The sequence below is a fragment of the Rhinolophus ferrumequinum genome, chromosome 11, assembly GCF_004115265.2.
Source record: "Rhinolophus ferrumequinum isolate MPI-CBG mRhiFer1 chromosome 11, mRhiFer1_v1.p, whole genome shotgun sequence".
In the NCBI taxonomy this organism is placed as follows: domain Eukaryota; kingdom Metazoa; phylum Chordata; class Mammalia; order Chiroptera; family Rhinolophidae; genus Rhinolophus; species Rhinolophus ferrumequinum.
The window spans coordinates 5954716-5969412 of NC_046294.1; the positions used below are offsets into that span (position 1 = coordinate 5954716).

General features: G+C 58.2%; 2 protein-coding genes and 1 pseudogene across 7 annotated transcripts; 1 reads left to right on the forward strand and 2 right to left on the reverse strand.

The window, feature by feature from the left end:
* The first annotated feature begins 448 nt into the window (after positions 1 to 448).
* On the forward strand, positions 449 to 7400 carry EFEMP2 (EGF containing fibulin extracellular matrix protein 2). Of its 3 annotated transcripts, XM_033119562.1 has the most exons (12): positions 449 to 514; positions 914 to 973; positions 1281 to 1398; positions 1626 to 1674; positions 2293 to 2499; positions 3099 to 3221; positions 3508 to 3624; positions 3778 to 3897; positions 5494 to 5613; positions 5692 to 5818; positions 6059 to 6254; positions 7102 to 7400. In XM_033119562.1, coding segments are annotated over exons 1-12 (1401 nt in total). In that variant the 5' UTR covers positions 449 to 512; the 3' UTR covers positions 7264 to 7400. The 3 variants fall into 3 exon arrangements, with proteins under 3 accessions (XP_032975453.1, XP_032975455.1, XP_032975456.1); XM_033119565.1 differs by lacking the exons at positions 449 to 514; positions 914 to 973 and adding an exon at positions 1155 to 1173; XM_033119564.1 differs by lacking the exons at positions 449 to 514; positions 1281 to 1398; positions 1626 to 1674 and adding an exon at positions 615 to 687.
* Positions 4555 to 5137, reverse strand: LOC117030015 (60S ribosomal protein L36a-like; annotated as a pseudogene).
* MUS81 (MUS81 structure-specific endonuclease subunit) lies at positions 7380 to 14092 on the reverse strand. Of its 4 annotated transcripts, none has more exons than XM_033119559.1 (16): positions 13312 to 14092; positions 13089 to 13218; positions 12765 to 12847; positions 12123 to 12221; positions 11940 to 12008; positions 11692 to 11777; positions 10987 to 11127; positions 10693 to 10788; positions 10485 to 10606; positions 10290 to 10387; positions 9624 to 9740; positions 9430 to 9525; positions 9114 to 9242; positions 8934 to 9031; positions 8342 to 8425; positions 7380 to 8252 (listed from the first exon to the last, which is right to left on the reverse strand). In XM_033119559.1, exons 1-16 carry the CDS (start codon positions 13444 to 13446, stop codon positions 8186 to 8188), a joined length of 1650 nt encoding a protein of 549 aa, XP_032975450.1. In that variant the 5' UTR covers positions 13447 to 14092; the 3' UTR covers positions 7380 to 8185. The 4 variants fall into 4 exon arrangements, with proteins under 4 accessions (XP_032975450.1, XP_032975449.1, XP_032975452.1 ...); XM_033119558.1 differs by having other exon boundaries at positions 8934 to 9037; positions 13312 to 14090; XM_033119561.1 differs by lacking the exon at positions 9114 to 9242 and having other exon boundaries at positions 8934 to 9037.
* Positions 14093 to 14697: the final 605 nt, after the last annotated feature.

The following is a 14697-nucleotide window of genomic DNA, read 5'->3' on the forward strand; positions in this document are numbered from 1 at the left end:
CAGCTCCGCCCAAACTTCTCCCCCACAGGCTCTTGCTCCACTCGCGGAAGGAGGCGGAAACCCGGGAGGTGGGGGACTCGGATGGGTGAGGGCGGGGATGGGGCTGGCGTGAGACCCTAGCGTCCTGCGCGCCTGAGTTTAGCCCTGCCCGCCTTTACAGGGGCTTCCATTCATTCTGGGCCAAAAAGGAACTGCTGCCCCTGCCCTCAAACTGTTGTAGGTTCGAGGACCGAGGGCTCGAGGGACGCCGTCCTGGAGTGAAGGGACCACCTGGCTGAAAACAGCCCTGAGGATGGAGGAAAGAGGGGACAGAGATGAAGCACTCTGGGCCTGGGAGCGTCTTGTCCTCGGGCGAGGGTCTGGGGACCCTCGATGAAGTTTTGGTATTTCCAGAGTGACTGTCCGGGTGCACAGAATAAAATTCTGGAGGATCTAGATTGAGGACTTGGAAGCCCCAGTATTAGGTTGACATTCTTGGAAGCGCAGAAAAGTCTGGGGGCCCCTGCATTAAGATGTGGGTGCACAGGATGGAATTCTGGGGGTGCAAGTTACGTAGGGTCTGGGTGCGCAGAATGACAATTTGGGGTGCACAAAGTGAGGGCCTGGGGACTCCTGGATGTGTCGGGGGGATGGCATCAGGGCCAATGCCCCCAGGATGGAGCGCTAAGGGACCCTGGCCCAGAGCCGGTAGGCGGCTCCGGGCGGCGCCGCGGGGGACCGGGTGGGGGCCTGCGGCCGGCCAGGGGCGGAGAAGCGGGGGGTCGGGGTCCCTCCCCCTGGCGCGGGCTCAGGAATCCGCCGAGGGGCGGGCGGAGGCGCCGGGGTGGGCCGCGCCGCGGCGGGCGGGCGGGGGGCGCTTCCTGGGGCCGCGCATCCAGGGAGCTGCGCCGTCCGTCCGTCCGTCTGCCCGCAGGCACTGTCGGAGCCAGCCGAGCCGCCGGAGCCGTGGGCCGCGGGGGCGTCGCGGGCCCAAGTGAGTGGCTGTCCGTGGGGGGAGGGCACGAAACGGAGTCTCCGCGGTGTCGGCGTCAGCAAGGAGCCAAGAGGCCTGCGCTCCTCTGCCTGCGCCACTGGAGGAACGGGCGGGGGCGGGGCGGCCCCGGGCGGGTGGGCCCCGAACCCTGGCCTGCGTGAGGAGTCGGCCCACGGCCCTGGGAGGCTCCGGGGCCCTAAGTACGGTCCCGAGCGGGAGGAGGCTGGGGCCAGGGCTCTTGAGTCCTGGTACAGGGAATGGGGGTGCCGTGGCAGAGGCGCCCTGACCCCCGCCCACCACCTCCCAGCCCCAGGATGCTCCCCTTCGCCTCCTGCCTCCCCGGGTCTCTACTGCTCTGGGCGCTGCTGCTGTTGCTCTTGGGGGCAGCGTCTCCCCAGGATTCGGAGGAGCCCGACAGCTACACGGTGGGGACCGTGGGGCCATTGGCCTGGGATGGGCTGGGCAGGGACACAGAGACCAGGATCCTGGGGTGGCTGCTGCTGGGGAAAATTCTCCCCTTCTCTGGTTGGTGGAGCAGCTGGGGCCATTGTTTGGAGCAGTCCCGGGAGGGTGGCCAGGCTCAGGGCCCTAGTCTTGGCCTGAGTTGGAGGGGACAGGGGGTGAACACTGGCCACCACTGGTCCCCTTGTAGGAATGCACAGATGGCTATGAGTGGGACCCCGACAGCCAGCACTGCCGGGGTGAGTGTGCCTGGGGGACTGACCCACCCCCAGGAACTGGGAAGGGGATTGCAACCGAGCTCCAAGAGCTGTAGCGGGAGCCCAATGGCCTGTTCTCTACCCAGTTCTGCTTTGTAGAGGCCAGCTCTGGTTCTCTGGGGGCCAGCTTAGCTAGGGGTGGAGAAGCCATCCGGCCCCTCCCTCTCAGAGAAACCCAAGCACCCTGCCCCCACCTCTCAGTAGGCAGGAAAGCAACAGGGCACTGCCCTGAGGAGCACCTTCTCTAATCACTCTCCTACCCAGCTGTCCCATCACATCCTAGGAGGGCAGTGTCTTCGGGGGTGGGTAAGGAGGCCTGCACATCACTCTTGGTCTGAATCAGGGCCACAGCTTTGGGGAAGGATAGAGACTTTCTTAAGGGCAAGAGAATGGGGGTGACTGTGGGAACAGCCACCCCACCGTCAGCTCTGGCAGGCCTTGGGGAGGTGTCCTGGGCAGGCAGCCTTAGCTTGTTGAGTACAGAGGGAAGGCCCTGCCTGGGTCACACAGCTTAGACAAAGCCGAGCTGGGCTCCTGCCTCCCACCCCCTCCATGGCCAGCCCAGGAGACTGGCTGTGCCCAGCAGGCCCCTCTCTGCAGATGTCAACGAGTGCCTGACCATCCCCGAGGCCTGCAAGGGGGAAATGAAATGCATCAACCACTATGGGGGCTACTTGTGCCTGCCCCGCTCGGCTGCCGTCATCAACGACCTACATGGCGAGGGCCCACCACCACCAGTGCCACCTGTTCAACACCCGAACCCCTGCCCACCAGGCTATGAGCCTGATGAGCAAGAGAGCTGTGTGGGTGAGTGAACGCTGCCCTGGCGCCTTCTATTCCTCCTACCAAGTGTCTCTCACTGCATCTTAAAAACTCACACCTCACGTTTCTCCCTTGCTCAAAAGCCTCCTTAGGACCATTGGGAAAACATCCAGACCTTCCCCCAGACTGTCACTTTGTGTGGGGCCTGCCACAGGTGGCCCCAGATCCTGTCCCACTGCCCCAGCCAGCCTCTGGCACCCTCCCCTCGATTGTTGCAGACACACTGCTAGAGCCCTACCTCTCAGCCTTTGCCCCCTTTCTGATCTGGCCCCAGTCTTGGGCACCATGGGCCTTGGAGGAAGGCCCTGGAATCAGTGCTCCTAGGAGTATGGGTAGGACCTTGTTTCCTGTGCTGCCCTGGCATGGGGTCTCACAGGTTAGGGGTGCCTTTCCCAATGGCTCTCAGGCTGGTGGACTGTTATTGGTGCTGTTGGGAGGGTCAAATCCATGTGTTCCTGTTTTGGGGGTATATCCCCACACGCCTATGGGAGTGGTTCCTGACCTGTGTCCTCCAACATTGAGGTGTCTGTCAGGTGGGGTGGTACGTGGGTTTGCAGGCAGGGGCTGAGTGGTATCTCCTGCAGACGTGGATGAGTGTGCTCAGGCCTTGCACGACTGCCGCCCCAGCCAGCAGTGCCACAACCTGCCTGGTTCTTACCAGTGCACCTGCCCTGATGGTTACCGCAAGATTGGGCCTGAATGTGTGGGTGAGTCCAGGATGGGCTCTCTAGTCCCTACTTTGTGCCCCTGGCCTAGCTCTCACCCTAGCACCTGACCCCCATTCCAACCGACCCCCAGGGCTCACCCTAATCCCCTGCCACTTCTGTCACCAGACACAGCACTATATGGGTGTAAGTGTGAGTCCTGCCTGACCTAACCCAGCCCAGTGCCCAGACACAGACAAGAATATGGGTGGTGAAGTCTTCAGTCCCAGCCAGCTGGGGCCCCACTTGACTTCTGCCCTCTGCCCTCCTTCTCCTGCCTCCATCCCAGATATAGACGAGTGCCGCTACCGCTACTGCCAGCATCGCTGTGTGAACCTGCCTGGCTCCTTTCGCTGCCAGTGCGAACCAGGCTTCCAGCTGGGGCCCAACAACCGCTCCTGTGTGGGTGAGGCTGGGCTAGGCCAGGCTCCTGAGTCTTGGGCAGACTGTTATGGGGTGGGGAGCTCCCTTTCTGACCAGCCCAGGTGAGCAGGTGAAATGGGGGCTCTGGGCAGCTCCTCAGCTTTCACTCCTCTCCTGTTTTTCCTGGCACCCCCAGATGTGAACGAATGTGACATGGGGGCTCCATGCGAGCAGCGCTGCTTTAACTCCTATGGGACCTTCCTGTGTCGCTGCCATCAGGGCTACGAACTGCACCGGGATGGCTTTTCCTGCAGTGGTGAGAGCTCCACCCCTGCCAAGTGTTCCTCCATTGGTCCCCCAGGCCCTGTGTCATGCTGCGCCTCCTGCCACCCAGTCCTCCATTTGATGCCTCCATGCCCCGTCCATTCTGCACCCATGTACCTCCTATGTCCTCCACCCCCTGCTGGTTGCAGAACTCCCAGCCTGGTGGGAAGGCCCCGAAGGGAGCAGTTAGGTTCCCACTGAAGCTCAGTGGGGAGACTGAACGGGGATGTGGGTGCCCCCCTCCCTGGGAGTCAGACTGACCTGCGTTCAAATCCTGGATTAAGGGAGATGCCTCTTCTCTCCAAACCCATTTATTCATTTGTAAAACGGGTGGTCTTGAGGATTAAGTGGGAAAATGACAAGAGACAGGCTTCAAGTCCCAAGCAGCACCACTTTAAAGGGAACACCGTTTATTGAGACACTGTCCTGTGCAGGACACTTACATGCTTGGCCTCATTTAATCCTGCCAACAATCCTGTGAGGTATGATTTTTTTCCTTTCTTTGCAAAATGAGGACGGTAATATCTCCTTCAAGATTTATTGGGAGGATCGTAAGAAAATAATAAACATGAAGTCCTTCAATGAAGAGAGATTAAGTGACTTGCCCAAGGTCACACAGCTAGGGTGAAATGAGGCCACAGCTCCATCCCGACCTCATTTCATGTCATCTGGCCACGTCCCCTGTTTATATTATGCTTTGCTGCCAAGTAAGGCCCCATTGGTACCTGGCTCAGTTAGGCCACCAGAGTAGGAAACCTGGCTCCTGCCTGCACAGCTCCTGCCTCGCAGGAGGTGACTGTGTGCCAGGGCTGATTGTAGGTTGCAGGAATTGGGCAAGTTATTGAAAACCAGAGCAGACTGGACCCTCAAAGCTCAGCTAGTCTGACTCATTTTTTTTTATCCTCAAGATTTTATTGTCTTCATGACAAAATATGAAGCTTAGAACTGGCCCTTTGTCTTCTTATCTCCTCCCAGTTCAAAATGCTTGCATCTTTTAATAGCCAGCATTCTCTTAGATCTGCAGGTGGGCTCAACAGCTCAACACATTCAAGCCTCAGGACAATCTTTGCAGAGAATCACTTTAGTCTACCCACCATAACCACTCTGCTTCCTGTCATAACGCCTCTTTCCCTGCACATACAGAGAATCTTTGCCCTTGCACTGTGTCACTTTGTGGGGTTGGTGCTTGCCACACTTCTTACAGTCTGGTAGGTTTTAGGAACATTCGCCATATTTGTGAGAGTGCTATTGGCACGGAAAGTAACCTACTCATTTTATTGACAGGGAAATTGAGGTTTCCAAAACTCAGTCAATAGGATTTAAAGCCAAGCCCCTGGATTCCTAGTGCTTTCATTTATTTTTGTCTTCCAGTCCTGGGACAAAGAGAGAGGTCTGTGAGCTGGGCAGTCTGATCAGACCTTTCTTTGAATCCCCCGTCCCCATACTGTGCTTTACCCGTCTTGTCTCATCCTCCTCTGTCTTCTCCCATTGAGCCGAGCATGGGGCTACGCTCTTTCTGTAAATGTTTATGGGACTGAATTGAGAGGATTTCCCTTGACCCAGAGTCTTCATCCCCACTCTCCCTCAGATATTGATGAGTGCAGCTACTCCAGTTACCTCTGCCAGTACCGCTGCGTTAACGAGCCAGGTCGCTTCTCTTGCCACTGCCCACAGGGCTACCAACTGCTGGCCACACGCCTCTGCCAAGGTACAGGTTGCCCAGGGCAGGGTGGTGTCAGGGGTTGGTTGGCCTGACGTCCAGGTTCCAGCCCCTCTCCCCTGACAGACATTGACGAGTGCGAGTCCGGCGCACACCAGTGCTCTGAAGCCCAAACCTGTGTCAATTTCTATGGGGGCTACCGCTGTGTGGACACCAACCGTTGTGTGGAGCCTTATGTCCAGGTGTCTGACAAGTGAGTCAACTTGACGCCAGGCCCCCACCTAAACTACAAATCCCAGGGGGCTCTGGGGCTGGCTGGCATCTATTAGGACTGGCAAGTGTCCTGAGGGCTAATGGAATCATAGTCCTTCTCGACTAAACCATGCACGCTGTTATAAGTGGGAGGATCCTTTCGGGATCCCTAATTTTGGGGGTGGGCCAAATTTGAGGAATGGGCTAGGACCTCATTTGGGTCTCCATCTCGGGTTCCTAGTCGCTGCCTCTGTCCGGCGTCCAACCCCCTGTGCCGGGAGCAGCCCTCGTCCATAGTGCACCGTTACATGAGCATCACCTCGGAGCGAAGTGTGCCCGCCGACGTCTTCCAGATCCAAGCCACCTCTGTCTATCCCGGCGCTTACAATGCCTTTCAGATCCGTGCTGGAAACTCGCAGGGGGACTTCTATATTAGGGTAAGCTTTCCCCTAACCCCACCCCTCAAATGACACGCATAATCCAAAATTGAATTCCAGGAAACCTTAAGTGGGAGATTCGGTTATGCCACCATGCCCCGCCTCTTCTCAAAGCCCCGCCCCCAGGAGGCAGAATTTCCATAGAAAGGTAGGGGTGTTCTAAATTCCCTTGGTACAAACTACAGATTGTTAAATGCAATTTGCACCAGGCACTCAGAGACTGGGGTTTGAGTCCCCCCACTGGTTTACATATCTGGCCTCAATGTCCTAAGCCTTAGAACAGGGACGGAAAGGAGAGGCCCACTAAGGGCAAGCAAGTGGAACTGGGTTTTGGAGAGAGGGGCAGCAGGGGTTGGTGCAGGGGCAGGGGTCTAGAGTCAGAGAATCAGCTGGTGGAGCTGTTAGGAGGGAGGGGTCCAGGTGTGACACAGGGAGGGGGCGCAAGGGCTCATGTTGTATCAGTGCTGGTTTTCTCTTCCTGAAATGGAATGCTTTGAAGGGCTGTCTGCCTGCTCCAAGTCACCGAAGGCACTGCCATTCCGCAAAGTCTCAAACCTGGCTCTGAATCATTAGTTGACCTTGATTAGACAAAAGAACTAGCTGGAAAGGGTGGGAAGAGCACCAGTGGGAGATTTCTGAAGGCAGGAGCCTGGGTGCAGGAGGAATGCTAAGGGTGTCATGGAGCTGGATGAGAGCCTGGGGTCATGACCTGGCCAGGGCTCTCTCTCTACTTCACAGCCAACTGGTTGTGGGTACAAAACATGGGGCAGGGAGGCAATGCTGGGGGAGGGTCTTGGCACGTAGGTTGATGCAATCTACATGTCCCCCCACCCATTGTGCCCTGCAGCAAATCAACAATGTCAGCGCCATGCTGGTCCTCGCCCGGCCTGTGACGGGCCCCCGGGAGTATGTGCTGGACCTCGAGATGGTAACCATGAACTCCCTCATGAGCTACCGGGCCAGCTCAGTACTGAGACTCACCGTCTTCGTTGGGGCCTACACCTTCTGAGGAGTGGGGGGATCCCTCAGGGAGGGGGAGGTCCCTGTAGCCGAGGAGCCTGGAGCTCAGGAATGACTGTTCTGCTAAAAGGGAAGATGCTATTGTGAAGGGTAGAGAGAGAAAGGCAATAAAGGGAGAAAGAAGGAGTCCTGATGGCTGAGGTAGGTGGGTAACACTCTAGTGAACCCCAGACGGGGGAAAAGGGCCAGGCTTGTGGGAGGTGGGCCAAGTCCACCTAAAAGGGGGAGTCAGCTCAGGCTGAGGGGGACCCATTGACAAGAGTTGGGAGCTGTGTCCCCAAGGCTGGGATTGGTCTACGGACCAGAGGCGTCAGAATCATCCTGAGAAGGGAGGAGGTAATGAGGCTGCAGACTAGATCCCAGCAGAAATATGGACTTGGCTGGTTTGCTGGGAGCCTGAGAAAGCTCGCTCCAGACAGTGCCAGGAAGGCCCTGAGGGGTTTCAATCCCAGCTTGGCCTCAAACTATCAATTTGGACAAACCCTGGTAGCTCCCTGGGCCTCAGTTTTCCAATCCATAAAATGAGGCAATTAGGCTGTTAGTGCTTGTCAAACTTCCCCCCCCCCCCACGCTACAGAACCTTTTATCCAAGGAAATTTTATTTATCAGGGACCCGCTAATGACATAAACTAGGTTCACACTTGCAACGCCTCACCGACTTCAGCTCCTTGCCAGTCTCAGTACTCCACTAGGGAACCCTGAGGTCTTGAGGAGCTCAGTTTAAAAACGATCGGACCCAATGGGCTCCCTAGTTCCTGCCTGGATATTTTATAAGGCCCTAGGGCCTGGCATCTCCTCCATAACACGTGAAGCTGCAAACACTTAGATTTTTATTGTAAGGCTAAAAGATATTGGTTAAAAGGCTGGCTAACCTTGGAAGATGGGGGTTGGGGTCTGTCTTATGGCAAAGTTCAGGTCAGGGGGCTGTAGCTGCAGTAAAGCTGGGCCAAGGTCCTGCTCAGAGCGGGCCCCAGATTCCTGCACAAAAAGAGAGGCTCGTAAGGGTCAGGTCCCAGGCGCAGCAAACTTTGGCCCTAGCCACTCTCCGGGTCTGTCCCTTGCCTCACCTCTGCAGTCGCCCACACTTGACGGTGCTCAGCAGCATCTCCTGCTCCTTGGGGGTGGCACAGGCATCATAGGCGGCCAGTAGGCTGGGGGTGGGGTGGGGCGTTTTGAGTTTCTAATGCTTGACAATGGCTGACTGCTGGCCCATCGGAGCAGCTTAGGCCAAAGTCACGGGAGACAGGCAGGAAGGGGTCAGCATGGGTTCAAGGAGTCAGGGCGACTGCTGCAGTTCCCGTGCCTGGCATTCAAGGCCCTGCTCCATCCCGCTCACCCTCCTTTCACACTCCTGCAAATGTTCTCCAAGTTCTTGACCCAGTATTTATGGCCCAACCCCTTCCTCCAGGATGCCTTTTTCTGCTGCACCAGGTGGAATGTCTCCCTCCCTCCTGTGGGTCCCCCCCATACCTGAGATACTGTTTGGCCCAGGCTGGCACCACCCAACCTCCATGAGCTCCTGGGGTTCAGCTGAGTCTGCCTGTCTCCGGGTCTGCACAGCCCTCACAGGACCAGACCCCCCACAAAGCCCTGGTTGAGCTGAATTCCATGCAGGGAGAACAAGAGCAGTAGACCCCTAAAGGGCTCTGTGGGGCCTACCTGGCAGGGGTGCTGTACCGATCCACCAGGGCTGCTGCCTTCTCCCCACTCACTCCTCGCACCTGCACCAGCTGCCGGACGAACACCTCCCTCACGGACTGGGCCTGGGGTCAGGAGAGGGCTGTGCTAGGAGTGGTTTAGGGCTGGACCCCGTAAGGAGGAGCTGGGCAGGGGCAGTACCTTGTTTTTCATGGCTCCCATGTTGAAGTCATTGAAGGTGAGCAGTGAGCAGAGAGGGTTTGGGGAGGGGCCAGCCCCTGATTCGGGGTCCCCTGGGATTCCCCAGGGGCGACTGCGTAGAGTGTGGCCCTGAGAGGAGAAGGGAGGGGACTGAGGCTAGGCCAGAGCTCTAGGGAAGCCACCCCCCCAGCCAGTCCTCACCCAATCCTAGGCCTGTGGGTCAACCTGAGAAATAGGGATCTCACTTCCCTCGCCTTCCTTGGGGAAGCACAGGGCCCAGGGAAGGGACCATTGCCAGACAGGTATACCTGCTCACCTGGTAGAGTCTCTCCAGGCCCCGTGTCAAGAGGGCCAGGTAGGCAGCTGACTCCTTAATGTCTGCTGTGCGCTTTACAAAGAAACCATCGATGACCTGGGGAAGAGGACCCAACAGAGGAAGGTGGCTCCTGGCCCAAGCCGAGCAACGGACGCTGGGGTCCCTGCCAGCTTGGCCCTGCCCTCCCAGCTCACCTGAGTGTTGGTGACAGCCTGCAGCAGCGTGCTCTCGGGAAGGCTGAGGTTGTGCACTGAGCCATGCTGCTCCACCAGGTATACTCTGCGCCCCAGGCCGCAGCGCTTCAGCCGGAACTGGGGAGGCGGAAAGAGGGACAGGAGGGTCAGGCCTGGATGTCCCTCTGAGGGGCCATCTGTCATATCACACTCAGTATCGCCAGCGGGACCCTATTCCAACGATTCACCTCCTTGGCCTCCCTAGTCTTTCTCGCTGTCTCAGAGCAGCCTCCACACCTTTGTTCATGCTGTGACTCGTGCATGCAAAGTCCGTCTACCATCTTTGGATGATGCCCATTCCAGTCTCTCTGCCTGTACGTGGCCTCTGACTCTGGGGTCAGCCCCACAGCTCACCCTCCCTTCACACTCACTACAGCCACTGCAGTTGCACTCCTTGTCTATGCCAGACTGCAGGGGCTGGATGCCCTGCGCACCTGCTGTGCCCCTGGAGGGGCCCGAGGGGGGCTGATCTCGGGGCTGCCCTGGAGCAGCTCTAGTGGGGTGTGGCTGCAGTTGTGGGAGCTCTGCCTCAAGGCCACCTGCAAGTCCCCTGGATTCCTCCTGGCTGAGACAGAGGCCCCGAGAACAGGAAGGGAGCAGGGGGTGTGGTGAGGCCGGCAAAGGAACCTTCTGCTCCCGGAAGCGGCCATCGATGATGCTGCTGCACAGGTCATCCAGCCGCTTGCGTTCCACGATGTGGTCCAGGACTAGTTCCCCAGGTCTCGCTGCCGAGAGGCCAAGTAGGCTCCTGTTGGCTTACGTCCCCCCACCCACCAGGTCCTGCCTCTGACACCCACCTGCCCTGCCTGTCCATGCCCTTACCCGGGTCTCTGGGCCTGGTCTCCTGTGCCACCCACACGAAGTCCCCAACGTGTAGCTTGCGCACTGTGTGGGTTACGTGCAGCCGCTGCAGCTGGCGGATCAGCTCTGATCTGTGCCCCGCCCTGGAATCGCAAGGCAGGAGGCTTAGGTCAGGGCAGGCCAGTGCCACGCCAGCATCCTCTCCTTCACTTCCCCCTACCTCACTCACCCCTTGGTCTCGCCAACATCCACACACAACAGCACCCTGTACTCTCCAGGCCTCAGCTCCAGCTGTGGCTGCTGGACACTGCCTTCACTGGCACCACTACAAGGGGGGGGGGCGTTGGTGTGTGTGAGGCCAGAACCCCACTGCCAGGGCAGTTTCCCTCCAAACCCAGTGGAAGTGAGACAGCCACAGCTCAGCTGTAGGTGATGGAGACGGAGGTGGGGTATTGGCCTCGTTTCTGGGACCCCGTGCTCCCCTTTTCTCTCCATCCCCCCTTTCCCTCTCTCCCCTCCTCACAGCTCAGCGGAGAATGATCTTGGCACTTCTGGCTCGTCCCCAGGGGGCTCCTCTGGTTCGATACCCATATTCAGCAAGCTCAGGCCCTCTGACTCGGCCAGCTTCTGGGCCAGCTCCAGACCCTGCAGGGTCAGTGAGTACCTAGTAGGTAGAAGACACGAACACAGATCTCCCTTCTTTGCTCATATCTGGCAGGCTCTCCTGCCTGCCCCCAGCTAGGCAGGCCTCACACCCTCTTGGTGACCCTGCACAATTAAGTCCAGTGGCTTCCACCATCACCCCCCAGGCTGTGTTCTTGCTCCTTTAATCACTGCCCTCTGGATGGCCAGGGCCATCCCTCAGGTCTGCAATACGTCTCAGACACTTTCCTTCCTCCCAACTTTGCTCATACTGTTCCCTCCTCCCTGCAGTGCTTTTCCTGCATCTCTACCCTCTGAATTCTAAAATGTGTCAAATGCCATGTCCCCAGCAAAGCTCTTCCGCTCCGCTGATAATCTGTCGCACCTCTTCCTCTTCGCCCTCACTGCTCAGTCTCTCACACCCTCCCAGTATTCCAACATTGTGGGGTCCTGGGGATAAGGCCTCCCCTTTCCCCCAACCTCAACAGCATGAGGCCTGGGAATTGCTGGGTGACTGCAGACCCCACTCAGACCATCATGCATGTTCCCCCTCCCTGCCTCCTGCATCCCCTGTAGTTGGCCCCACCTGGCCGGTTGTTGTGTCCTGAAGACCAGGTTCCTGTGGATCAGGGAGCGGAGGGCTGGCCAGGATCGAGCACTCCCAGGGGCTACCTGTCCATAGGTGAGGTGATTGTTAGAGAGCACCTGGTGCCACCATGTGTCCAGCTCCCTGGGTCCCATGCCACTGCTAGCTCCTGAGAAGGGCAGCCTCTGGTGGGCTCAAGGTCAGATCCAGAGCCACTTGGTCCCAACCATCCCCACCTCAGTGCTCACCCCGGGAGCCTCCTGGGTACACCTCTGCAGCAGCTCCTCCTTGGTTAGGAAGCTGTGGCCACTAGGATTCTGTAACCAAGGCAGAAATATAACCAAGGCAGATTCCGTGCCTGGGCCAATCCCTTCCCAGAGCCTCACGCCCCACTGCCTTGGTTCCCTGACTCAGTATAGCTAGGTACTCACCAGATGTTCCCTATAGAGCAGCAGCAGTACTGCTCGTGCTCCTGAGTGCCGAGCTGGCCAGTAGCTGCCAGAGCCTCCCGCTTTGGGTTGGGCCAGAACCTTAAAGATACAAAGGACTTTGAATATGAAAATCAGCCAGCCAGCCGTTGTAGACTGAATCCCTGACAGGGCTGAGGTTCAGGTTCTATCTCTGTAGGCCGCATGGCCTTGGGCAAGTCACTCAGCTGCCTCTCAGTTCCCAGATTTGTTAAACAGGACAGATGATGGGATGATCGCCTGCAAGTTTGGGATGAGACAGTGGAGACTTGTGGGATGGTGTAATCGGCCCGCTCCAGTCTCAGTTCTACCATCCACTGCAGGACAGAGGTGGTAAGACAAGAAAACTCAGTAATATCAACCCCCACAACTTACTGGGCTTGGCCCCCTAAATAACTTGATCACAGAACTGACTCTCTCACCAATCAACACAGGCATACCCATCTACAAATGAGAAAACTAGCTATGAGGGAGAATGAGTCATTTGCCCAAGGCCAGGTATCACTGGTGGGGAGATGTGGACCCAGGCCTGCTAGTCCCCCAAGCCAGAAAATCTTACTCCTGGTGCCCCCACAATCCCTTCCACTCCTCTTGCCCCATCCTCACTGGCATGGAAGAGTCCTGGACTTCAGCAGGTGGTCCTTCCTGGGCTGGACTCTTTGCTCCAGATGAAGCTGGGGCATGGTCACCTGCGGGAGAAGAGAGTCAACCCTGGACCCCATGGAATCCAGCAGGCGGGAGGATCTGGGACGCTGCCAGCTCGTGTGGTAGGTGAGAGCGGTGAGGCTCTACGAGAGCCAGCACCGAGCCCTGGGTCAAACAGCAACTTGGACAGGAGAGTGGAGCTTGAAGCTAAGGTATCCCACGTGGTTACGGAGGCTGCACCTCAGGGAGACTCAGGGAACCCCGACCCCTGCCCCCAGAGCTCACCACCAGATGACTGGTGCTGCTGCAGCCGCTGGTCCAGCATCCGGCAGAGCCCGTCTCCGAAATGCAGCAGGATCTTAGCTTCTTTACCGCTGCGCAGGGGCAGTGGATAACGCCGGAGAGAGCGCAGCGCCTGGCGGGGTAGGGGGTACCGTACCGGGTCAGGGCTGGCCTGGTCGTTTGGCTCCGCCAGCACCTGTCCTCATAAGGTCGGGCTGGCACCCACCTTCTGAAACACGAATTGTGTGCGGCGCCCCCTGCTGGCTGCCTCGTCCCGCCACTCGGTCAGCCAGCGTACAAAGAGCGGGTTGGGGCAAACCGGCAGCGGACGTTTCCGGCCCAGACGCACCGGCGCCGCCATGAGCCCCAGGACTAGGCCTTTGGCGCCTCACGCCGGCGGTACTGAGACGCCCAGTTCTGGAAACAGGATTCGAACACCTGGCTCAGGAGGGTGAAGGCGGGACTTCTTCAATCACGTGGTCCGACGAGGGGCACTAACTAGAGGATAACCTCCTGCTGCCCTCCCCGCCCCTCCACTACTCTGAGTGGTTGGTGCCGAGTACCGTTTCTATGGTCTTTCGCCCCCTCGCTCCTCCCGGCCAGGACCAGCCTTTGGGACACACCCCACCCAGGCCCCCGAGCCTTGACCCGCCCCTTCCTCCCACCCCAGAATCTAGAGCGGTCTTCTTTGTGAAGGCAAGAGAAAGGCGGACTGCACCCCCTTGTGGCTGGGAGGGCTGGCTGGGGCGGTGCTTAACTAAGTAATCTGAGGCTGTCATTTTCAGCTAACCTTGACGGAGGAGTCTGGAGAGACTGGGCTTGTGAAAAGGCTGAGAGGTGGGGGATGGGAGACAAATGGGTGCAGGTGTATTTGCAGGAGAGGTATCTAGAAAGTACAGGATATGAGCACACAAAGGTAACGCGGAAGGAGCTGAAGGCCCCTCCGAGGAAAAGATGATCCCGAGCTGGGAGGGACGACACAGGGCAGTGGGGAGCGAAGTCAGGAATTTTCAGGGAAGGCCAAAGTTAGTAGGACGGAGGGAGGGGAACAGAGGAGAAGAAGAGGGAAAAGCAGGAAGTGTTGGGTATCCTGGCAGGTAAAAGGGGTGGCTGAGATGGATACGTGGTTGGATTTGGGGGAGCAAGCTGGAGGTAAGAAGCCCCGACGAGGGTGAAAGGGGTGAACATTTCGCCGGTTTAGTGATTTATTGGAGATGGGGGACCCTCAGAGAGGATTGAGATGGTATATATATGCAAAAAAGGTCCCAGGTTGAGGGACACGTATGGAGGAATTGGGCACAAAGATCTCGCTTGGGAGTTGAAGCAACCCCTAGCCGTCATACCAGAAGACGCGAGGTGCTAGGCTGGAGCCTACGAGCGTACTGGCGGCCGTGGGAGCAACAGGCCCGCCCCTCCAGACTCCGCCCAGCCTACTCCGAACTCCCGCCTCCTGTCCGACGCTGCCTTATAAGGAGCCTCCAGCCATCGTTAGGGTTGGTCCCGCCCCCTCTAGTCTCTTGTCCTAATAAGGACATCTAGGGCATCCCGCGGCTAGGGGCGGGAGGGAGCACGTCTCCTGGGTAACTGCGATGTCCCCCTCCCCCTTCTCGTT